The following is a 26,016-nucleotide window of genomic DNA, read 5'->3' as shown; positions in this document are numbered from 1 at the left end:
GCTGAGCCTGAGAAGGGCTCCAGATGGGCTGGGGGCCCGTGTCGTCTACGGCGGAGCTCGGGGTCTGGAAGCCCAGGAGCTTTAGCCTGAGCTAGGGGCCGGCTGGAGCCCAGAGTCGCCAGAGACGACTTGTTGCCCCCAGCCCTGTCCCGCCCAGGGCCAGCGGCGGTTCGGCCTCTCCCCGCGCCTCGGGGACTAGAGACCAGCTAGGTGATACGATCTCAGGCAGCTGGCTTACCCAACCCTTTTCGCCACCACTACATTTGAGCCGACTGACCCTCAACCCTTAGGTGGTCCTATTTCCCCACTCTGCATCAGGACGGATAAGCTGGTCTTTTCTATCCTGGAAAGGCCATTCATTATGCCCCATTCCTACAGTTAGGCAAAAAGTATTGATCCAACACCCATTATGTCCCCTTTACTATGTGGAATCTGGAGGTGCAGCAGAGATTTGACACATAGTGCCTCCGAGCCCACAGAAGTCTCAGTCCACTGAGGGAGTTTAATGGATAGACAGGCAATTACAGAGCAAGGCCAACAAAGTTCTGGGCTATTCAGCAAGATTGGGGGGTTTGGTAGCACACTAATAAGGCACCTAACAGCTGGGGTGTCAGAGGAGGCCTTGTGGAGGAAGTCTCACATATGATAACATAAATGATCGAATGATACATTGGAATTAGCCAGGCTGAATGAGAGGAAGAGGGTTCCAGGCAGAACAACATATACAAAGGCACAGAGAAAAAAGAAAACATTGCTGATATGAAAGGTGTTTGGTGGGGCAGAGCAGAGACTGCAAAGGGGCATTTAGGAAGACACAAAGCTGGAGAGGCAGGCAGGGGCCATGAAGTTTGGGCAAGGAGCAGTGGTAGTCACTGAGGAATGTTAAGCAGAAGAAGGTGATTATATTTGATCATGCTTTTAAAGCCTTTCCCAAGTCCTCTAGACAAGACCTGAGTCCTCTGCCCTTTTTGACTTCATTGCTTGTGGCCCTCTTTACATTCTGTGGGCATTATGATTAATTAACTCTTCTCCCATTAGGCTATAACATCTTTGTTGTAAGAATTAGCTCTTATCCATATATCCCCACTGATTTGTCTAGCCAAGTGTCTTGTACATATTCTATAATTGTTAATTTAAAAGAATTAAATTCATGTCTGCTTTTAATCTTAGTGATATGGGGCATTGCAACAACAACAAAATTATTTTATGTGCAATTCACCTCTGACCATGGACCATGGAGAAGTAGGCTTCCCCTTGCTCTACTAAAGGCAGGGTATTGGGCAGAGATGTCTCTTGAGCCCCTTGTATGGCTCTGATTCAAGATTATTTGCTGACTGGCCACAGTAGGTTCAGCAGACCTTAATATGCTTCATGTTTCTGGCATAAGTTTTTCTGGTTGCCTCCCATATTTTCTGTATTGTTTTTTAAGGAAAGATGTTTATTCAGCTTTGTATGGATGCTTAGAAATCAGTATGCGGTCCCAAAGCCCAACCTTCACATTCACCTGTTCATGCCTGCGGCAGTCTTCCAAAGTCAATTTTCAGGGTCAAAGTGAGACCTAACCAAGGGGCTATTGCTTTGCAGCCTTTTTTTTTTTAGAAATCATACCATTCTACATATGCAATCAGTAATTCTTAACATCATCACATAGATGCATGATCATCGTTTCTTAGTACATTTGCATCGGTTTAGAAGAACTAGCAATATAACCGAAAAAGATATAGAATGTTAATATAGAGAAAAAAAATAAAAGTAATAATAGTAAGAACAAAACAAAACAAAACAAAAACCCATAGCTCGGATGCAGCTTCATTCATTGTTTTAACATGATTACTTTACAATTAGGTATTATTGTGCTGTCCATTTTTGAGTTTTTGTATCTAGTCCTATTGCACAGTCTGTATCCCATCAGCTCCAATTACCCATTATCTTACCCTGTTTCTAACTCCTGCTGAACTCTGTTACCAATGACATATTCCAAGTTTATACTCAAGTGTCGATTCACATCAATGGGACCATACAGTATTTGTTTTTTAGTTTTTGGCTAGACTCACTCAGCATAATGTTCTCTAGGTCCATCCATGTTATTACATGCTTCATAAGTTTATCCTGCCTTAAAGCTGCATAATATTCCATCGTATATATATACCACAGTTTGTTTAGCCACTCGTCTGTTGATGGACATTTTGGCTGTTTCCATCTCTTTTTTTTGCAGCCTTTTTTGATGCAGTTAGAAGAAACAAATATCCAGAAGACAGACCTCCTGAGAGTCATGACTCCTGTGGTTGCTATAACTGCATGAAGGCCCAGAAGGAAAAGAAATCTGAGAATGAACGGTATCAGACCCGGCAGGGTGAAGGGAATGCCACCTACACTGAGGAGCAGTTGCTTGGGGTGCAAAGGTGAGCCTGTGTTAGGATTAAATGAGTAGTTTTATGTAAAGTGCTTGTAGCAATACCTGGCATAGAGAATATGTTGTGTAAGTATTGACTACTATTATTATTATTATTAAAGCACATTAGTGCCAGGACCTCAGAGAGAAGACTGATAGAAATGAAGTATGAAGGTACAGTCTGAGCTGATCACCCTGTTTCCTCTTTGTCAGGGAAAACCAACTAGAACTAATCAACATCTATAGAACACTCAACCACAAGAGAATACACATTCTTCTCAAGTACCCATGAAACATTCTGCAGGATAGGCCCTATGTTGGGCCATAAAACTTGTCTCAATAAATTTAATAAAGGGATTGAAATCATAAAAATATGTGCTCTCTGAGATAAGTAACAGAAGAAAATATGGGAAATTCACAAATATGTGGAAATTGAGTAACAAGCTCCTAAAAAACAAATGGTTGAAGATGAAATCACAAGGAAGATTAGGTGAATGAAATTGAAAACGCAACATACTAAAACTTACAGAATGCAGCTAAAGCAGTGCTTAGAGGGAAATGTATCGCTGTAAAGACCTATTAAAAAAAAAGGAAGATCTCAAATCAGTAACCTAATAGTCCACCTTAAGAAACTGGAAAATGAAGTACAAACTAAACCCAAAGTTAATAAAATGAAGGAAATAATATGGAGTGGAACTCAATGAAATAGAGAACAGAAAAACAATAGGAAAAATAATGAAACCAAAATCAGGTTCTTTGAAAAGATCAACAAAATTGCTGAACACTTTTAGCTAAACTGACCGAGAAGAAGAGAGAAGACTCAAATGAGTAAAATTAGGAATGAAAGAGGGGGCATCACCTACTGATATTACAGAAATAAATGATTATATGAGAATACTATGAACAATTGTATGCCAAAAATTAGACAACCTCGATGAAATGGACAAATTTACAAACCACTGAAACTGACTCAAGAAAAATAGACAGTCTGAATAGACCTACAATTAAAAAGTTTGAATTAGTAATCAAAAAAGTTCCCAAAATTTAAACTTCAATTATGCCAATTTTGAGATGGGATTTTCTATTCTGAGATGGGGTTTTCAGACCAACCAACATTACATCACCAGTGTTTCAAATTGGAACCTTGAGACTAGATAGTACCAAACCCAGGCCACTGAGCACTTGTCCACACTTTTGTTTATTGCCTTGTATTCTAGTTATTTGTATATTTATCTGTCTGTCTCCCCCACGAGATTATATGCTCCTTGTGGACAGGGACTTTGTCCTTCTTCATCTTTGTATTTTTTTTTATGTCACCTAGCATAATGCTTTGCGCATAGTAGTCACTTAGTGTTTGTTAAATATAACCATTAGTGTCATTAAAATTCAAAAGGAAAAAAATAACAAAACCAAAACTTCTCTCAAAGAATAACTTCACTGGTGAAGCCTACCAAACATTTAAAGAATACTTAATACCAATCCTTCAAAAACTCTTCCAAAAAATAGAAGAGAAGGAAGTACTTTCCTACTCTTTCAGTGGGCTAGTATTATCCTAATGCTAAAGACACACAAAGATATCACAAGGAAAGTAAACCTCAGACTGATAACTCTTATGAATATACATACTAAAATCCTCAGCAAAATACTAGTAAACTGAATCTAGCAACATATAAAAAAGAAAATAGGGCTGCCTGATGTTAGCTCAGTGACAGAATTCTCTCCTGCTATGCCGGAGACCGGGGTTCGATTCCCAGTACTTGCCCATGCAAAAAAAAAGAAGTAGGGGTGCGTGAGCTTGAACACTCGGAGCCTCTGTGGTAAGGACCATGTTGCAGCCAAACATCCTGCTCACTGGTATACCAGGGATTGGGAAAACTACACTAGGCAAAGAATTTACATCAAGATCAGGACTGACATACATTAATGTGGGTGATTTAGCTAAAGAAATCTGATCATTGGATATCATGGAGTCTGGCTAGTTGGCTTCTCCCAAGATCATGCTGAAAGATATACAGATGATGGCACAAATCCTGAAGGATATGGGGATTACAGAATATGAGTAAGAGTTATAAGTCAGATGTTGAAATTTGCCTTCTGGTATGTGACCACAATTCTAGATGATGCAAAAAATGTATTCAAACCATGCTAAGAAAGCTACTGTTGGTGCAGATGATGTATGATTGGCAATTCAGTATCTTGCTGACCAATCTTTTACCTTTCCTCCCCTGAGAGATTTTTTGTTAGATATTACAAGGGAAAGAAATCAAACCCTTTTGCCATTGATCAAGCCATATTCAGGTCCTAGATTACCACCTGATAGATACTGCTTTATTGCTCCGAACTATAAACTGAGTCTTTATCAAAAAAAGGCATCTACTTCTGTAGGCACACCAAAAAAAGGCATCTACTTCTGTAGGCACACCAACTCCACAAACTATGTCTGTTCCAACTAAAGTGAAGTTCCAATGTCCCTCACAAGGCAAAAGTTTACAGTGCAGATGCCCACTTCGCAGCCCCCAGCTGCAAATGCGTACATTCCTACAACATCAGCAGTTCAGAATGTTCTGATTAATCCATCATTAATTGGGTCCCAAACATTCTTATTACCAGTAACACGGTTTCATCACAAAATACTGCCAGTGAATCATCAAATGCATTGGAAAGAAAACATGATGATGATGATGATGATTAAGGTGATAAACTATGATAATTTGTAAAATAGCCTTGATGCATGTAACATGTATACTTGGTCTTGAATCCGTTGTACTTAAATTAAACATGCGTACTGGATCTTTTGAAGTTCTGTTTTGGAAAACTTAATTAGTATTTAATGAGTAAATATGGTTACCATAATTTTTAACTGAGTTGTTAGATTTTCTTGAAAAGGATTAATAGTGGTTTTTCATCGACTTTTAAGCATAAAAAATCAAGTTATTATTCATTAAAAAAAAAAAAAGAAATATGCATTGACAAAGTCCCTTGAGGGACAGGAGCAAAAATATAGAACTATTAAGCTTTACCACCAGGGAAGCACCTGATACTGTCTCAAAACATTAGGGACTCCCAAGTCAATAGGCAAAGCTCTTGATATTGAGGCTTGCTCTTATGGAACTTATTTCTGTACTGGAGAAGCTAAGCCTACCTATAGTTATGCCTAAGAGTTACTTCCAGAAAACCTCTTTTGTTGCTCAGATTTGGCCTCTCTCTCCCTAAGCCAAACTTGGCAAGTAAAATCATTACCCTTCCCCCTACGTGGTACATGATATCCAAGGATGAAGGTCTTCCTGGCAACGTGGGACATTACTCCCAGGGATGAACCTAGCCTTGGCACCGTGGGATTGTCAGTGTCTTCCTGACCAAAATGGGGGAAAGAAATGTAACAAAGTAAGGTATCAGTGGCTAAGAGAGTTCAAATAGAATCGAGTGGCTATTCTGAAGACTACTCTTATGCAAGCTTCAGCTAAATATTGCTAATTACCACAGTTTGCCAAACCCCAACCGAAAACATTCCTGTTAACCCTAAAGAACACCTAGGGCTCTATCTGAGAGTCTATAAAGGTTCCATGCGCTATAATTACATTCCAGGAAACTATAACCTCCAGATGAGTTCCTAGGCCAGATAAGTCCTGAAATCCAGAGGGACCAACCTCTCTAAGAACATCAACTAGTTCCATCCCCCTATTCCATATTGTTGACACCACTTGCCGACATGAAAAAGAATGGGAGTAGCTCAAATACCCCTAAAGATTGGGAGAAGGATCAAAGGAGAAATAGGAGTTTTAACAGAGAAGACAAGATTTAACAAATGAGTATGACTGTTGAATCATTATACTGATATTTCTTTTAGTCTCCAGTGTCTTGGAGCAGCTAAAAGGAAAAACCTAAAATTATGGAACTATAACCCATACTAGACTCTGAAATCTGTTCTATAATTGTTACAGTGTTCTTTGAAATTTATTGCTTTTTTGTACATATGTTATATTACACAATAAAAAAGTTAATATGTATATGTATATATATATATATATATATATATATATATATATATATATATATTAGTCAGGGCTGCTATGCTAAATACCACATACTGGTTGGCTTAAACAACAGGAATTTATTGCTCACAGTTCAGAGGCTAGAATTCTAACATTGAGGTTTCCACAGACCTTGCTTTCTCCCAGAGAAACATGTTCTGGTTGGTGCTGGCTTGCAGGCAATACTTGGGGTGCCTTGGCTAGTAGATACATCTTTGTCTCTGTCACTTGGTGATCTTTCTCTCCTTTTCTGGCTTCTCTTAAACTGACTGTCTGCATTTCCTCTTCTATAGTATATTGGATGAAGGCCCACCTTGATGTAGTTTGGCTTCATCCAAACAGGATTTTTGAAGGTCGTGTTTACAAATGAGTTCACATCCACAGGACAGGGATTAGGACTTGAACATGTCTTTGTAGGGGGCATGATTAAATTCATAACATACATTGTGACCAAGGGGGATTTTATCCCAAGAATGTAGAGTTGGTATAACATGAGTATCAGTCAATGTAATATACCGTATTTATAGAGTAAATGACAACAACATTATCATCTCAATAGAAGCAGGAAAAGCATTTGATGAAATCCAACACCCTGTTATGATAAAAACACTCAACAATCTAGGAATGAAAGGGACTGGGCCAGTTTGAAAGGATTAGTGTGCCCTAGAAAAGCCATGTTTTTAATCCTATTCAGTTTTATGGAAGCAACCGTTTCTTCTAATCCCCATTTAGTACTATAGGTTGGAAACTTGATTAGGTTATCTCCATGAAGGTATGACTCAATTGTGGATATTAAACTTGATTAGATTCTACGTGGGTCTTGATTAGTTTACTGAAATCCTATAAAAGAGGAGGCATTATGGAGAGAGTTCCTTTTGAGAACAAGGAGAGAGCTGCAGAACCATGACAGAATGACGAGCGAACCACAGAGTCCACCAGCCAGTGACCTTTGGTGATGAAGAAGGAAAAGGCTGCTGGGGAGCTTCAGGAAGCAAGAGGCCTGGAGAGGAAGCTAGTAGACATTGCCCTGTTCGCCACATGCCTTTCCAGTGGAGAGAGAAACCCTGAACTTCATCAGCCTTCTTGAACCAAGGTATCTTTCCCTGCATCCCTTAGGTCATTTCTATAGACTTGCTTTTGGACATATCCATGGCCTTAGAACTGTAAACTAGCAACTTATTAAATTCCCCCTTTTAAAAGCCATTTCAATTCTCATGAATCACATTCTGGCAGCTAGCAAACTAGAACAGGAACCTTCTCAACTTGATAAAGGCCAGCTATCAAAAACCCACAGCTAGTTGGATTTGCTGCCAAGTCTAGATTCCACTGGGGCTCACACTGCCAAGGTCTGCAGTCCTGGTTCCTTTCTGTTCCAAGTTCAGTGAGGCAACTCTCAAGAATCAGCTGTTCAAAATGTTAAAATAAATTTAGTTTGAAATGCTAGTGATCAATGAAAGGGAGGGGTAAGGGTTATGGTATGCATAATTTTTTTTTCTGTTTTCGTTTTATTTCTTTTTCTGTTGTCTTTTTATTTCTTTTTCTGAATTAATGCAAATGTTCTAAGAAATGGTCATGATGACTATGCAACTATGCGATGATATTGTGAATTACTGATTATATGTGTAGAACGGAATGATCATATGTTAGGAATGTTTGTGTTTCTTGTCATTTTTTTTTAATTTAAAAATTAATTAAAAAATTAAAAGAATTAGCTGTTCAGAATCTTTTTGAGGAAGAACAGTTTCCCCAAAATAAGATTACAGTTGTTGGGTTTGATGTTGTTGGCATGGCGCATGATACCAATATCTTAATGAAGGACTTGGCAGATGTACTTGCTCTTGTTGACGTCATGGAAGACAATTTTAAGGGATACTGATATATTTTCAACAAGGCAGCCTTTTCCTTAGAACGTCAAAAATTTTATCTGGCAAAGACTACAATATAGCTGTAAATGCCAAGCTAGTTTTTATCATAGTTGGGACACAGCAAGAGGAAGAAAGCTGTCTTAATTTGATCCACCATAGCATGAACATCTTAAATTCATCATTCCTAATGTAAGATAAGTCTACACTGCAAGTTGTTTGTTGTTTCCAATCCAGTGGATATATTGACCTAGGTGGCTTGGAAGATGTTCTAGTTTGCTAGCTGCCGGAATGCAATATACCAGAAATGGAATGGCTTTTAAAAGGGGAAATTTAATGAGTTGCTAGTTTACAGATCTAAGGCCGAGAAAATGTCCCAATTAAAACAAGTCTATAGAAATGTCCAATCAAAGGCATCTGGGGAAAGATACCTTGGTTCAAGAAGGCCGATGAAGTTCAGGGTTTCTCTCTCATCTGGAAAGGCACATGGCGAACGCAGTCAGGGCTTCTCTCTCGGCTGGAAGGGCACATGGCAGACACGGCGTCATCTGCTAGCTCACTCTCCTGGCTTCTGGTTTCATGAAGCTCCCCTGAGGCATTTCCCTTCTTCATCTCCAAAGGTCGCTGGCTGGTGGACTCTCTGTTTTGTAGTGTTGCAGCATTCTTTGCCCTCTCTGAGTCTCTCATTCTCCAAAATGTTTCCTCTTTTATAGGACTTCAGAAACTAATCAAGACCCACTCAGATGGGTGGAGACATGTCATCCCCTAATCCAGTTTAACAACCGTTCTTAACTAAATCTCATCAACCAGGGAGATGATCCCATCACAGTCCCAAATACACAACATTGAATAGAGACTATTCTACCTTTAAGAAATGGGATCCATATTAAAACATGGCTTTTCTTAGGGGGCATACTTCCCTTCAAACCAGCACATTCCACCCTCTGGCCCCTAAAAAAGACATGTTTTTCCCATATACAAAATACATTAATTTCATAACAATATCAGATATCCTTAAACCTTTCAGTAGCAATACAATGAAGTACAAAATTAGAGACAATATAAAATCTCATCAAATCAGTTACAGGCATGGTCTGTCCTAAGGCAAAATTTTCTCCATTTGCTCTGGACCTTTGAAAACTCACAAGTTATTTGCTGCCAACATACAAAGGAGGAACATTCATAAGATATGTATATGCATTTCCATAGGGAGGAAGGAACACAGGGGTCACCGGACCCGTACAGTTTCGAAAACCTGCAGGGCAAAGTCCATTAGTTTTCAAAGTCTGAGAGTCATTTATCCTCAGGGCTTTAGAAAGTGGCAGTCCCACCCTTTCCAAATGCCTACGCCTGCCTCTCTCTGAATGCAACCTTGGGGGATATTGGGGAGACCACCTTTCTCTCGGCTCCACCCTCTCCAAGCATTGGGGCCGCACCCGGGCTCTCTGCCATCTCCGGGGCACATGCTCAGCCCCTTCATGTGGTGGCAGCCAGGCTCCCCCCAAACCCCAAGGAATGTGCTTCACCTTCTCCAAGGCCTGAGGCGGCATGACTCTTCCACTGCAATGAGGTGGAAGGCCCATTCTCTGCCTTTGGGGCAAACTCAGCCCTGACTGCATTCGCCATGTGCCTTTCCAGATGAGAGAGAAACCCTGAACTTCATCGGCCTTCTTGAACCAAGGTATCTTTCCCCAGATGCCTTTGATTGGACATTTCTATAGACTTGTTTTAATTGGGACATTTTCTCGGCCTTAGATCTGTAAACTAGCAACTCATTAAATTTCCCCTTTTAAAAGCCATTCCATTTCTGGTATATTGCATTCCGGCAGCTAGCAAACTAGAACAGAAGATAAGTGGCTTTCCTAAAAAACATGTGATTGGAAGCCTTGTAATCTGTATTCAGTCTGGTTCTATTTTACCTAGTGGGAGAGAAGCTCAGAGTTCATCCAGTAAGCTGTCATGGGTGGGTCCTTAAGGCATATGGAGACTCTGATGTAATAGTTTGCAGAGGAATGAATGTTGCTGCTGTCTTCCTGAAAAATCTACACCCTGATTTTGGTACTGAGGAAGATAAGAGAGGCTACGTTCACAAACAGATGTTTTATAGTGTCTATGGGTGGTCAAACACAGAGGCTACACTTCCTGGGCCACTGGCAGATACAGTAGAAAGTTTAATGAAGAATCTTCAGTTTCTACCATGATTAAGGATCTCTGTGGAATAAAAGGTGATGTCTCCCTTTGTATACCTTGTATCTTGGGACAAAATGGAATCTCAGATATTGTAAAGATGACTGTCTCCCAAGGGAGAGGTCTGTCTGAAGAAGAGTACAAACATTATGATGATAATATCCCTCAAATTGATCAGTTGAAGCAAACCCTATCAGAAGTTTCTTTTTTTGCAAAAGTTTCCAAGCCAATTCTAAAATTCATATGGAAATGCAAGGGATCCAGAATAGCCAAGATAATCCTGAGAAGAATAGAGGTGGGGTGGAGAATTCAAAACTTACTACAAAACCACAGTAATCAAGACAAGGTAGATGTATGGATCAAGGCAATAGAATTGAGGGTCCAGAAATAAACCTTACATTTATGGTCAATTGATTTTTTAAAAGAGTGCCAAGATAATACAATGGGGGAAAGAATAGTCTTTTCAACAAATGGTGCTGGGATAATAGAATATCCACATGTAAAAGAATGATCTTGGATCCTTAACACACACCATCTACAAAAATTAACGCAAATTTTGTCAAAGACCTAAATATAAGAACCAGGACTATAAAACTCCTAGAAGGAAGCATAGGAGTAAATTCTCATGATCCAGGATTAGCAGTGGTTTCTTAATTGTGAAAATGTACAAGCAATAAATTAAATATACATATATAAATTGGACTTCATCAAAATTAAAAAGTTTTGTGCTTCGAAATATACCATCAAGAAAATGAAAACATAACCCACAGAATGAGAGAAAATGAATTTTAAGAGTGTAAATGTTTTCTGCTATCAGAAAGTTCAAAAATTGCTGTTCTAAGACACTTTTCAGAAGAGGAAATACAAATGGCCAAAAGGCATATGAAGAGATGCTCAACTTCCCTGGCCATTAGAGAAATGCAAATCAAAACCACAATGAGATATCATCTTATACCCACCAGATTGGCCATTATCAACAAAACAGAAAATGACAAGTGCTGGAGAGGATATGGAGAAAGAGGCACACTTATTCATTGTTGGTGGGAATGTCAAATTGTGCAACCACTGTGGAAGGCAGGTTGGGGGATCCTCAAAAAGCCGAATATAGAATTGCCATAGGACCCGGCAATACCATTGCTGGTATCTACTCAAAGGACATAAGGGCAAAGACACAAACGGACATTTGCACACCAATGTTTATAGAAGCATTATTTACAATTGCAAAGAGATGGAAACAGCCAAAATGCCCATCAACAGACAAGTGGCTAAACAAACTGTGGCATATACATACGATGGAATATTACACAACTGTAAGACAGAATAAAGTTATGAAGTATGTAACAACATGGATGGACCTTGAGGATATTATGCTGAGTGAGATTAGCCAGAAGCAAAAGGACAAATACTGTATGGTCTCACTGATATGAACTGACATTAGTGAATAAACTTGGAATATTTTGTTGGTAACACAGACCACCAGGAGATAGAAATAGGGTAAGATATTGGGTAATTGGAGCTGAAGGGATACAGATTGTGCAACAGGACTGAATATAAAAACTCAGAAATGGACAGCACAATACTACCTAACTGTAATACAATTATGTTAAAACACTGAACGAAGCTGCATGTGAGAATGATAGAGGGAGGAGGGCTGGGGGTATAAATGAAATCAGAAAGATAGACGTTAAAGATTGAGATGGTATAATCTAGGAATGCCTAGAGTGTATAATAATAGTGACTAAATGTACAAATTTTTAAAATATTTGTGCATGAGAAAGAACAAAGGAATGTCATTACTGCAGCGTGCTGAAAATAGATGGTAATTAATATTTTGAAATTTCACCTGATATGTGAGACTAAAGCAAAAAAGTGTTTATTTGGTACAAAATTTATATTTTGACTAGTGCATGTCCTAATATAACTTATGTAGGCAGCTTGGTTGAACACTGTAAGTACATGGGACCTTGGGTAGGACATGAGATTTTGTTGGTTTGTCCAGAGTGATGCCCTGATGAATCCCAGAGTGATTTGATCAGTGAGTGGAAAAGTATTTACAAAGTCTCCTTCGGGGAATGGTGAGAACGGGGAGAAATTCAACTTCCCCGAGTTGAATTCTTGATATTCTCACAAGCAGTGTGGACAACCAAAGCTATAGGCTGAGTCCCCAGTCTCAGGATTTGTTCATATGAAACTTATCCCCACAGGCGATAGGTCAAGTCTACTTAAGATTTGGGCCTAAGAGTCACCCCCAAGAGAACCTCTTTTGTTGCTCAGATGTGGCCTCTCTCTCCAGCCAACACAACAAGCAAACTCACCACCCTCCCACTGTCTATGTGGGACATGACTCCCAGGGGTGTGGACCTTCCTGGCAACATGGGACAGAAATCCTAGAATGAGCTGAGACTCAGCATCAAGGGATTGAGAAAACCACCTCGACCAAAAGTGAGAAGAGTGAAATGAGACAAAGTATAATGGCTGAGAGATTCCAAACAGAGTCCAGAGGTTATCCTGGAGGTTATTCTTACGCATTAAATAGATATCACCTTGTTATACAAGATGTAATGGAGAGGCTGGAGCGAACTGCCTGAAAATGTAGAGCTGTGTTCCAGTAGCCATGTTTCTTGAGGATAATTGAATAATGATATAGCTTTCACAATGTGACTGTGTGATTGTGAAAACCTTGTGTCTGATGCTCCTTTTATCTACCTGGTCAACAGATGAGTAGAACATATGGAATAAAAATAAATAATAGGGGGAATAAATGTTAAAATAAATTTAATTTGAAATGCTAGTGATCAATGAAAGCGAGGGGTAAGGGGTATGGTATGTATAATCCTTTTTTTCTGTTTTTGTTTTATTTTTCTGTTGTCTTTTTAGTTCTTTTTCTGAATTGATGCAAATGTTCTAAAAAATGATGAATATACAGCTATGTGATGACATTGTGAATTACTGATTATATATGTAGAATGGAATGATCACATGTTAATGTTTTAGTTCAATTGTTAAAATTTTTTTAATTAATAAATAAATTTTTAAAAATTGCTGTTCTAGTCTAAACTTTTATCCCATATGCTTCCTCCCAACTCTATTTATTATGGATCAATCTCCAAATATATTGTTAGTTAAAAGCAACAACAACAACATGTTGTAGAAAGGTATCTATAATGTGCATTCCAGTTAAAAAAGTTAGAGATCTCTATAAAGATATTTTCTCTGTATTTAGGATTCACAGGAGATTTCTAATCGTGGTTGACCCTAGGAGTGGAGATGCGGGGACAGAGAATGCAGAAAAACATTTTTTCGTTCTATACACATTAGTACTGTTAGAATTTTTTCTTCTTACTGTATTTATACGTTAACTTTTTAAAACATAGTTTCAAAAGATACCCATAAGGAAAAAAGAGAAAGAAAAATAAACAAAAAATGACTAGGTATTTCCTCTGGCTTTGCTATACTGTGGTTTATCTATCAGGACCTTAGCCTGCTAGATGTAAGGATTAGCATATTTACACCCACTTGTAGGGATATAGAAAAAATAAAACAATATATGTGAAAGTACTTTGAAAGGCTTTAAGCTCAGCGTGAGAAGAGAATATCGTTAATGAATTTGAAGCAGTTTTCAAGTTTAATTTGGGGCTCACAGATTGGAGGGAGGACTAACGTACCTTTTGCAGTTAGTTATACAAAAGGAGCCCGTGAAAAAAAAAGTGGGGGGTCCTTGTAGACCTACATTTTTCTGATGTTTTTTTAGGATCAAGAAATGCAGAAATTACTATGAAATTCTGGGAGTTTCGCGAAATGCCAGTGATGAAGAGCTTAAGAAAGCTTATCGAAAACTCGCTCTGAAATTTCACCCTGACAAGAACTGTGCACCTGGAGCAACAGATGCTTTCAAAGGTCTGATCCTGAACTAATGCTTCATTCTACCCTTCTGGAGGCTTATGTGATGGTTTATCCCAGCAAATTGTTTTCAGCTTTCCCTATAATTTTTTTTGGGGGGGGGGGGGTGGTGGTGCATGGTCTTGGAATTGAACACAGGTCTCCCGCATGAAAGGCGAGCATTCTATCACTGAACCACTCCCCTGTAATTTTTTAATGAGATAATAAACAGGTTTTCTTTTCTCCTAACACCTCCTAAATAGTGATTTTCAGCATAGCTCCTTCCTGCGTTCATTCACTGTTTAGTTTCCTAGCTGCTAAAACAGATCCCATACAATGGGGTGGTTTAACAACAGAAGTTTATTGGCTTATGGTTTTGAAGATTGGATAAGACCAGATATCAGCAACGTAATACTTTCTGCCTGAAGGTTGTGGGCTGTGGCTGGTTGCCAGCAATCCTTGAGTCATTGGCCTTTCTGTTCCATGGCAATGCACATGGTGGTGTCTTCTCTTTTCTCTTCTGGGTTCTGTTGATTTCCAGCTTCTTTCCCTGTGACTTTTACTCTGTGGCTTTCTCCATAAGACCTCCAGTAATAGGATTAAAACCCATTCTGATTCCGTTGGCCACACCTTAACTAAAAATAACACCTTTAAAAGGTCCTATTTACAATGGGTTCACAACCATAGGAATAGATTGAGAACATGTTTTTCTGAAGTACTTAACTCCAAGCTACTGTTTTTACTTACCTTACTTATTTTTAGAAAAAATATTTTATTTCTTGTAATGCCTATTGGGGCCATTCCTTCATTGATGCAGCAAATATTTTGGGGGGACCTTCATGTGCCAGGTGCCAGAGTGAATAAAACAGACATGATTCCACTTGTGGAATTTACAGGCCATTGGCATGTAAATCTTCTTTGACCATGAACCTATAATTAACTCATTCATATGAAAACTGTGTATAAAAAATAGTATAAACAGTTATAGATCAAACTTTTTTTCCATATACCTCCATGATAATTTCAGAGATACATTCTCAAAAAATATTTTGGACCCAACACATAAATAAAAATTTGCTGACGAGTTTAACTTCCAGAGAAATCATTGATTCAGGCAAGAATCATCTATGGATTCTAAAACCATGTGTGAAAGATTGTTCACATGATCTCTAAGTATGACCCCATAGAATACTTGCCGATTTAAGGAAAAAATTCCTTTGCAGTAGAGATAGCTGGCTGTCATCACTTTAACCAAGTCATCCAACTTAGCATCTTCAATAATGGGACAACATAACGTTGTATATCTCTTAATGTGATACAGAACAGTAAGAAGTAGAGTTATATACCAAACAATACAATATAAATATACTTGCATTTATAATTACCCAAATGGTTACCAAAATGTTTGGCTGGAATCTAATAACGGGCAACAATCAGAATATGGAACATTCTACAAGAACAATGGCCTGTATTCTTCAAAAATATCAATATAATGAAAAACAATAAAGGTGGGAAGATTGTTGTAGATTAAAAGAAGCTAAAGAGATATAACAATATATGAACTTTGAATGAAACCATTAGATGATATTTATTTCTTTTACATGTGTTAATGGTATTGTGGTTATATAGGAAAATGTCTTTTTTCTTAGATGTTTAGACTTAGGGGTAAAGTGTTATAATATCTGTAGCCTACTTCAAATGTCTCAGCAAAAGAAATTTATTCATCGTATATATACACATAGATGTATATTATATATAATATATACATGTATGTATAGAGAGTAGAGAGGAAGAGGAGGGAAAGCAGTATAACAAAATGGTAACAATTAGTCAATCAAGGTGAAAATGATACATGTGTTGATTGTACTATCTTTTTCAACTTTTCTATAAATTTGGAAATTGTCAAAATAAAAAGGAAAAATCAAAACAGATCTGAGGAATTAAAATATGTCAACATTTACTTTATGGGACAATCTACCATTGTTAATATGCCATTGAAAATCTAGTCCTCCCCACAATTTTTACAAGGAAACAAATAGCCCACATTCTCTTAACACTTGCATGTAAGGTATTTCATAGACTAAGGTAATTTCTTTGGGAAATCTACTAGATGTCAAAGAATGTGAATGTTCAGGCAACTCTGCTTAGCATTTTTTTTGTTATTTTTGTTTTTACTGCTTTTATTTTCCTTTTCTAAAAACTTTTTTATTTTGAAATACTTCCAAACCTACAGGACAGTTACAAAAACAATACAAATCCCACATGAGGAACTTTAACATACATCTATCCCCTTTTACCCAAATCCACCAATTCAACATTTTGCAACATTTGTCATTTTATTCTGTCTATCAATCAATCATCTATCCATTTGTCTGTGTATCTGTATTTCTATCTATCAATGCATTTCTGAACACTTGAGTGTAGGTTGTATACATCATGCTCCTTGAACATGTAATACTGCCACGTATGTTTCCTAAGAACAAGGATATTCACCTAATAAACTACCCTAAGTGTAGTTATCAATTTCAGGAAATTTAACATCAGTAAAAGCTTACAGTCTATATTCCAATTTTTGCCTACGTCCCAATAATGTCCTTTAAAGCCTTTTCTCTGCCCTTGTTAGATCCTGTCCAGGATCATCTGTTACATTTAGTTGTCATTGTATCTTTACTTGCTTGCTTTGCTTTTTTCCTTACTAATCTTCTGACTAGATGTTCTATCCATTATTGAGAGTGGTGTATTAAAGTCTCCTAGTATTAATGTAAAATTGTCAATTTCTCCCTTCAAATATGTCACTATTTGCTTTATATATTTTGGGACTCTGCTGTTAGGTGCATATATTCTTATAATAGTTGCATCTTGTTGAATTTTCCCCTTTATAGTGTATAATGACCATCTTTGTCTCGCATAACTGTTTTTTACTTAAAGTCTATTTTATCTTATATTAGTATAGCTATCCCAGCTTTTTTTTGGTTCCTAACTGCATGATATATTTATTTTCTATATTTTCACATTCAACGTAAATGCATCTTGGAATTTAAGGTGAGTTACTTGCAGACAGCATATAGTTGGGTCACATTTTTTAATATATTCTGCCAATTTCTGCCATTTGGGGAGTTTAATCCATTTTCACTTAAAATCACACTAAAAATATAGGACTTTCTTCTGCTATTTTGCAATTTAACTTTTATATGTCTTATACCTTTTTTATCCCTCACGTACATTAACACCTACTTTTATATTTATTTGTTCTTTTGTGTTGCTCCATACTGAGTACCTTCTCATTTCTATCTGGAAATATTTTTTATCTTTTTGTCTTGTGGTTACCACAGGATTAAAGTTTAACATCCTAAATATATAATGACCATAGTTTGACACCATCGTAACTTCAATAGCATGCACTATACTCTGCCTGTACTCCTCTGCCCTTCCACCTTTTTTCTTCATACTTGTTACCACTTATATCTTGTACATTGTATGTCCGAAAACATACAATGATAGATATATTATTACTTTTTATGCATTTGCATTTTAGCACCTATAGGAAGTAAGAAGTAGAATTATATACCAAACGATACAATACAGTAATACTGGCATTTATAATTGCCCAAATGGTTACCTTTACCACAGGTCTTTATTTATTTATGCTGCTTTGAACTGCTGTCTAGTGTCTTTTCCTATCAGTTGGAAGAACTCCCTTTAAGCATTACTTGATCAAGTGGTGATGAACTCCCTCAGCTTTTAATTATCTGAGAATGTCTTAATTTCTCCCTCATTTTAAAAGAGAGTCTCACCAGATATAAAATTCTTAGCTGGCAGTTGTTTTCTTACAGTACTTTATTTCAACCCACTGCCTTCCTGACTCCATGATTTTTTATGAGAAATCAGGACTCAATCTATTGGGACTCCCTTGTACATAAGACACTGCTTTTCTCTTACCGCTTTCAGAGCTCTCACCTTGTTCTTTGCATTCTGTAGTGTAATCAGTATATGACGGGGTGCATTTTTCTTCATGTTTATCTTGTTTAATGTTCTCTGAGCTTCTTGGCTGTGAATATTCATATCTTTTGCTGAGTTTGGGAAATTCTCTGTCATTAGATCTTTGAATATTCCTTTCACTCTTCTTTTCTCCTAGGATTGTTATAATATTTATATTGGTATGCTTGATGGTGCTCCTAAGGTGTCTTAGGCTATTTTTACTTTTAGTAGTTCTTTTTCTCTTCCTGCTCCTCAGCCTGACTCAGTCAAGTATCTTGTCTTTGAGTTCACTGATTCTTTCTTCTGCCAGCTCCAAACTACTTTTGAAGCCTTCCTGGGCCTTTTTCATATAAGTTATTGTGGTCTTCAACTTTAGTAATTCTGTTTGGTTCCTTTTTAAAATTTCTCTCTCTTTTCTGAGATTCTCATATTGCTCATTTATTATTTTCCTGATATCCTTTAGTTTCTTTCTTTGTACTTTCCTTCATCTCCTTGAGCATTTTTAAGATCTTTTTTTTAAAGGTTTGTTTGGTATGTCCACGTTCTTGTCTTCTTTGTTAGTGTTTTCTGGGCTTACATCTTCTTCCTTTGGATGGACCTTCATTTCCTGTTTTTTTGTCTTGTACTATTTTATTGTACACTGTACATTTTCATACTTAAAATGTTAGCTCTGGGATTTATTCCTTGAGAGTCTGTTTCTTGATTTTTGTAACCAGCTGGTGATAAGACAGATCTTTTTTTTTTTTAATTTTTAAATTATTTTTTAAATACCAAAAAACACCAAACAAACGCAAACATTCTTAACTTTTGATCATTCTGGTCTACATATATAATTAGTAATTCACAATATCATCACATAGTTGCATATTCATCATTATGATCATTTCTTGGAACATTTGCATCTATTCAGAAAAAGAAATAAAGAAAACAGAAAAAATTTCATACATACCATACCCCTTACCCCTCCCTTTCATTGATCACTAACATCTCCATCTAAATTTATTTTAACATTTGTTCCCATTATTTATTTTTATTCCATATGTTTTACTCGTCTGTTGATAAGATATATAAAAGGAGCATCAGACACAAGGTTTTCACAATCACAGTCACATTGTGAAAGCTACACCATTTTACAATCATCTTCAAGAAACATGGCTATTGGAACACAGCTCTACATTTTCAGGCAGTTCCCTCCAGTCTCTCCATTAAATCTTAACTAACAAGGTGATATCTGTTTAATGCATAAAAATAACCTCCAGGATAACCTCTTGACTCTGTTTGGAATCTCTCAGCCATTAATACTTTGTCTCATTTCGCTCTTCCCCCTTTTGATCAAGGTTTTCTCAATCCCTTGATGCTGAGTCTAGGCTCATTCTAGGGTTTTCTCAATCCCTTGATGCTGAGTCCCAGCTCATTCTAGGATTTCTGTCCCACGTTGCCAGGAAGGTCCACATCCCTGGGAGTCATGTCCCACGTAGAGAGGGGGAGGGCGGTGAGTTTGCTTGTTGTGTTGGCTGAGAGAGAGAGGCCACATCTGAGTAACAAGAGGTTCTCTTGGGGGTGACTCTTAGGCCTAATTTTAAGTAGGCTTAGCCTATCCTTTGTAGGGTTAAGTTTCATATGAACAGACCCCAAGATTGGGGGCTCAGCCTATAGCTTTGGTTGTCCACACTGCTTGTGAGAATATCAAGAATTCAACTTGGAGAAGTTGAATGTTCCTCCTTTCTCACCATTCATTCCAAATACTTTTTATTCACTGTTCAAATCACTCTGGGATTTATTGGGGCATCACTGTGGACAAACCAATAAAATCTCAAGTCCTACTGAAGGTTCCATGTACTTATGGTGTTCGGTTAAGCTGTCTATGTAAGTTATATTAGGAAATGCACTAGTCAAATATAAATTTTGTACCAAATAAACATTTTTTGCTTTAGTCTCACACATAAGTTAAAAATTTAAAATATTAATTACCATCTATTTTCAGCACCCTGCAGTAATGACATTCCTTTGTTCTTCCTCATCCAAAAACATTTTTAAAATGTGTACATTTAGTCACTATCACTATATACTCTAGGGATTCTTAGATTATACCATCTCAGTCTTTATCCTCTATCTTTCTTTCTGATTTCATTTGTGCCCCCAGCCCTCCTCCCTCTATCATTCTCACATGCAGCTTCATTCAGTGTTTTAACATAATTGTATTACAGTTAGGTAGTATTGTACTATCCATTTCTGAGTTTTTACATTCAGTCCTGTTGCACAATCAATGAACTTTAGTCCTATCAGGAAGATCTACCCAAGGTAAGTGCAACGTTCAGGGTTTTCCCTGTCTTTTGGGCCGCTCTCTTGACCTGGGTTTTTGCTTATTATTTGTTTTGAATTTCCTCTGTTTACAGGATTTTGATTGACCCCTTTATTTCCCAGTGGACAGCCCTCCCTCTCCCAGGTATTTGAAGCCTGCAAAGCCTTTGCCCAAGACTACCAGCCTCTATAGTTTCTTAGACTCCTGTCATTGTCTCAAAATGCTTTTACCTAGAAGACAAATTCTGGGAGGAGGGGTATGCCAGAAAGGACCTTCCCAAGTCTGTCCTTGCCAGCCAAAACAGGACCAGGGACCCACAAAGAGGGTGCAGACTGGCTCCAAAGTACCTTGGGAATGGAATCAGAAAAGGTGCCAAGAGCTTCTCTGATGGGGACCCAAAGCTGAGCTTTCCTGGCCTGCTCAGAAAATGCAGCCCTTCAACCAACTGTCCCCCCAAAGCCCTGAGAAAGTGCACCCTCTTAAAATCTCCACCACTGCTGCCCCTCTCCAGGGAGGGTTGAAACAAAGGCTGTCCTCAAAGCCGGGCCCCCAGTGATCTGAATTCACTAATCAGAACTTGATCGGAGATTGGCCATGCCCACTAAAGGTCTCTGGGAGGAGGATTTCTGTCATCAGTGATCTAGCCAGGGGCTGGGCCCTAAGGCAGATGGGTGCTGGGAGCCACCAAATGGAGAGAGCAACTTATTGTTCTTTACTGTAATCTATCAGTCTCTTCCTCCTGCTCTTCCCTGGAACACTCTTGTACAGTGTTCTTCTGGCCTTTAGAGTTTCAAATAGTTGTTTCAGACCATTCCTTCCTATTTAATAGTTGTTTGGTGGAAGAACTGAGTCCTGGAGCTCCCTACTCCGCCATCTTTCCCCAGTCTCCTTGCTTTGCTTCTTTATTGTTTTAAGTGTTTAACACAATTCCCTAGCTACAAGAATCATAAAGAAATGTTCTTACTGACTGTGTTTTTGATAGTGTTGACTGAATTAGGTTGGGTGATAGATGGTGTTTTTAGAGGTTTCTGTTGCTCAATGGTATACTGATCATGTATGTTTAAATGAAATTGGACAAAGTTTACATGTTTGTGCATAGGGAGGAGAGGTGATGGTAAGTATAAGTAAGCTGTTCAGTCTCTGATCCCTCATTAAGACGTTGGAGATATGTTTCTTAATTTCGAAAGACTATTTTCGAAGTAAGCTGAAGTAAGACTATGTCAAGGACTTGTCTTTTAGCCAAGGAGGAGAATTTTTACTGATTATTTAGGAGATCATATCTGATTTCAAGTTAGAATACCAGTACTTATGTGTGAACTGTTTCTAATCATAAATGATTGTTTTAAGTAAAATTAGGACACAATTTTGGTGAATGAGAATACTGGCCAATTGGTGGGTATTTCCCCAATATATCTGGGATTTGCAATGACTGACAACCTGGACTGTGGGGTTGCTAACTTCTAGGTTGGCTGGGATGACTCAAGGGCTATTGATAAGGATTTACTTACTTTAGCAGAAGTTCTTAGTTTAATTGATTCCAGTGTTGTTGTTTTTGGCTTATCAAGACATGGAAAGATCATGGAAAATTTCAAGGACAAGCACTTTGGTGAACTTCCTAGGCTGAAGCACCTCTTCTTACGCCCCTCTTCTTATGCCCCTCTTACTGTGATCACTTGCTGCTATAGCAAAGATGGTGTGCTCACATGCTTTCTGTTTTGGGTTGCAGCAATAGGAAATGCCTTTGCAGTCCTAAGCAATCCTGACAAGAGACTCCGCTATGATGAATATGGAGATGAACAGGTGACTTTCACTGCCCCTCGAGCTAGACCTCATAATTATTACAGGGACTTTGAAGCTGACATCACTCCAGAAGAGCTATTCAATGTCTTCTTTGGAGGGCATTTTCCTACAGGTTAGTATTCCAAAATAATTTAAATAAATAAATATATATATATATATATATATATTTATACAAATATATATATGTATTTGTGTTTCACAAAAAGTTTCTGAGGGGCGGGCCGCGGTGGCTCAGCGGGCAAAGTGCTTGCCTGCTATGCCGGAGGACCTCGGTTCGATTCCCGGCCCCAGCCCATGTAACGAAAACGGAGAAACAAAATACAATAAAACAAGAAAATGTTTAAAAGATGTTTCCCTTTCTTCCTCTCTTCCTTCCTTCTATCCTTCCTTCCTTCTCTCTGTCTTTCCTTTAAAAAAAAAAAAAAAAAAAAAAAAAGTTTCTGAGTAGAGTGGCATTGTAACTGTAGACACAGAGAGGATTTGGAATCAGATAATCTGGGATTTGTAGCATCTCCTGCCTCCAGTTGTGCACGATTTTGACCAAATCAGTTAGTCTTTCTAACCCTCAGTTTTCTCACCTGCAAAGTGTGGCTGGATAATACCTACCTCATAGTGCTGCTATGAGGATTGTATGTTTTTAAGTGCTTTATATATAGTAGCAAAATACCTATTATCATTATCATTCTTGTAAAATAGTGGCTATATAAAGATAAAAGTTAGAAAAATATCCTCAGAGAGTTATAAGTTGGAATAATTAAATACCCAGGAAGTAAACTGAATTTTGTGAGTTACTATTGAAGACACCAGTGACTACACAATCTGATATTGGGCATGACAGACAAGATTCATGACTCAATCTCTCTCTTTATTAGCCCATTGGGCTTCCTTCACTCACTAATTACAAGGACTGTTTAAATAAAGACAGGAAAACTAGGCACATTCCATTTCCAGCTGGTTCAGTTGGCTTAGTTACTGTCTTATTTTTATTTTTATTTTTACATGGGCAGGCACCGGGAATCGAACTCTGGTCTCTGGCATGGCAGGCAAGAACTCTGTCACCGAGCCACCATTACCCTCCCACTGTCCTATTTTTGTACTGAATTAAATGATACAATATTTTACTCTCAAAGAAAGAGCTTAGTCAGAGGCAAAGACCTTGAAAATGGCAAGGAGGGAGTATTTGCCATGGCCCATTCTACATATTTGGTTTTCTTTTTTTTAACCAGGAAATATTCATATGTTTTCAAATGTGACAGATGACACCCACCATTACCGCCGTTGGCACCGACATGAGAGGAGGCAGACACGGAAGGAAGAAGAAGAAGATAAACCTCAGGTGCCTAAAGAGGAGAAGAGAGCTGCTGCCCATAAACAAATGTACTGAGCTGACCTTTATAGTGTATGGTCAGGATTTAGAAGTTAAATTTGAGAAATATTGCTAAAATATGTTTTAAGAAAACAGAGGCAATGGAGAGAGCTGGGTAATCGGCCCAAATAGGTTAGAATGGTACCTCGCAGTTCTTCGGTGGCTCTTCCTGGGTCTCAGTTCCCCTGTGGGGCTGTCTTGATCAAGGTTATCTTTACTGTAGAAAATGGAAACTGCATTCAAAATGTTCAGAGCTATAGGAGGATTTAGGGTAAGGGCCTAAGGGAGTTTCATAAAGCTCAAGGTCAGGAAGCATAGCTGGACCTCATGACAGATAGGAACCAAGGAACTGGGGTGCTATCAGACACCTGGGCAGCAACCATGTTCTCCTTGACTTTTTGAGGCAAGAGTGTCTTCAGTTTTCCCACTCCTCTGAGTATCTGCTTTGTTCTCTCTAAGCAGCCAGACTTGTTCCACTTCCCCTTGCAAATGGCCAGTCCATAGTGCCTGAGAGTTTGTGTCCTTTTTTTCAAGTGAGTACCTAGTAATGATGGCTGATGAATCTCAATCTCAAATTTCGAGAAAAGAAAATGTGATTATGCTTGCTAAAGTTAGATGTCCCCCAGTCCAATCGGCTGTAGCCAAGGCAACAGAGTTGCTTAATACTTACATTGCTCCCAGAGGCCCAGCCTGTGAAAGTCACAGTCTGGACACTCCCCTAGTGGTGTCTGCTTTATTGGTCTTCAAAAAGGGGGTGGTGGGAGGGTAACTGGATGTCAATCCAAGTTTTGGGTGGGCCTCCTTCAGCCTTCTCAGCAGAGAGAACCAGGGTTGTTTGGTACATTCAGCAGAAAGTACAGCCTTCCCAGAAGGACCTTAGGCTTTGTAGACCCTTCTGTGCAATGTGTTGGCAATTCCTATTTTCTTTGAGAAAACTATCCTGTTTTCCAGTGAGCTAGATGTTGAAGAATAACATTTACACCAATTTTTTTTTCTTTTTCAGACTACATATTCTGCATTTATTCAGTTACTTCCAGTTCTTGTGATTGTGATTATATCTGTCATTACTCAGCTGCTGACTACTAATCCCCCTTATAGCCTATTCTATAAATCGTAAGTCAAATATTTATAAATTGTTCTTAACAATAATCTAGAATGTGCAAGACTTGACGGTTTTGCTAATACATTACTAGCATTTAATTTCACCATTTCCTATAGAAAACACTGATTTTATGTTTAAAGGAACAGCTGGATAGTAATATTGCATAGACTCCAAGAAACTCTAAGCAATCCTCTGCATCCCTCAGGAGATGGATTATTTTGTTCTATAGTGACATCATGTGGTCAGCTGCAGGATAGCAATAGCTGGTTTCTTAGAGGATCCATAAAATAGTTTCAGATTAAATCCTTACTACATCACGTTAGAGTTGGAAAGGAACCTCCTGAGCTTGTGATAGGATCACTGAACCCTCATGGGTCTGGGAACATAGTACTGGGATCCCAGTGATTATTTTCAATTTAAAAAGTTGCAGGGACCCGGGTTCGATTCCTGGTGCCTGCCCATGTATATAAAAAAAAAAAGTTGCAGGACATTTATTGACAGTAAGACTATGTAGTCTAACTATAGTATCACATTTCTTTGCTTTTGCTGGAAATGCAGAAATTCATTATAATGTCAGTTATTATATGCAGGTTATAAGCTGTAATAGGAAATTTTTTTATATCTTCAATTAATTATTTCAGTTGATTCAGGATCTCAAAATTTAGTCCCTGGACCAACTTCATAGGCATCTTGTTAGAAATGCAAATACTTGGGCCTCACTCCACATCTATTGAATTGAAAACTCTAGGGGTTGGGGACCAGCAATCTGAGTCTTCCAGATAATTCTGGGCACACTAAAGTGTGAGGATCATTGGATTAATTATTTCCTTGATTAACGATGAATAATGAGTAACAATTCATTATTGTAGTTTAGTGGACAAAAATCTTATAAGCTGTGGGATCCATGGGGTGATACATAACAAGAAAAGTCCTTGTTGCTGATCATTGCAGACAGAAGACTTTCACTCTAGGTCAGTATATATCTACCTTCCACAGAGAAGAAAGCTGAGACTTAGAGAGAAGGACCATCACCAGGCCACGGTGGCCTGGTTGCCTCTATTTCCTAACTTCCCACGTTTCCCCATGTGGTACTCCCACCTCCTTGCTTTTGGGCCAA

At 38.2% G+C, this 26,016-nt stretch overlaps 1 protein-coding gene and 1 pseudogene across 5 annotated transcripts in view; both read left to right on the top strand.

Annotated features, from left to right (window-relative positions):
- The window catches only part of DNAJC18 (DnaJ heat shock protein family (Hsp40) member C18), a 40,089-nt gene that overhangs the window by 2,771 nt on the left and 11,302 nt on the right, over window positions 1-26,016 (top strand). For all 5 annotated transcript variants that reach the window (XR_013166720.1, XR_013166721.1, XM_077138626.1 and 2 more), the window contains 5 exons: window positions 2,216-2,402; window positions 14,224-14,369; window positions 22,358-22,543; window positions 23,658-23,767; window positions 24,801-24,910. Coding sequence is in view for 3 of the 5 variants with exons in the window: in XM_077138626.1 (XP_076994741.1) it covers window positions 2,216-2,402; window positions 14,224-14,369; window positions 22,358-22,543; window positions 23,658-23,767; window positions 24,801-24,910 (739 nt within the window). In the remaining 2 variants the exon portion in view is untranslated. The remainder of the gene's footprint in view (window positions 1-2,215; window positions 2,403-14,223; window positions 14,370-22,357; window positions 22,544-23,657; window positions 23,768-24,800; window positions 24,911-26,016) is intronic.
- LOC143665039 (transcription initiation factor TFIID subunit 9-like) lies at window positions 4,357-5,256 on the top strand (annotated as a pseudogene).

Source organism: Tamandua tetradactyla, chromosome 20, assembly GCF_023851605.1.
Source record: "Tamandua tetradactyla isolate mTamTet1 chromosome 20, mTamTet1.pri, whole genome shotgun sequence".
Lineage (NCBI taxonomy): Eukaryota > Metazoa > Chordata > Mammalia > Pilosa > Myrmecophagidae > Tamandua > Tamandua tetradactyla.
Note: the sequence above shows the minus strand (reverse complement) of the source record. Positions and strands in the feature narration are given on the sequence as shown.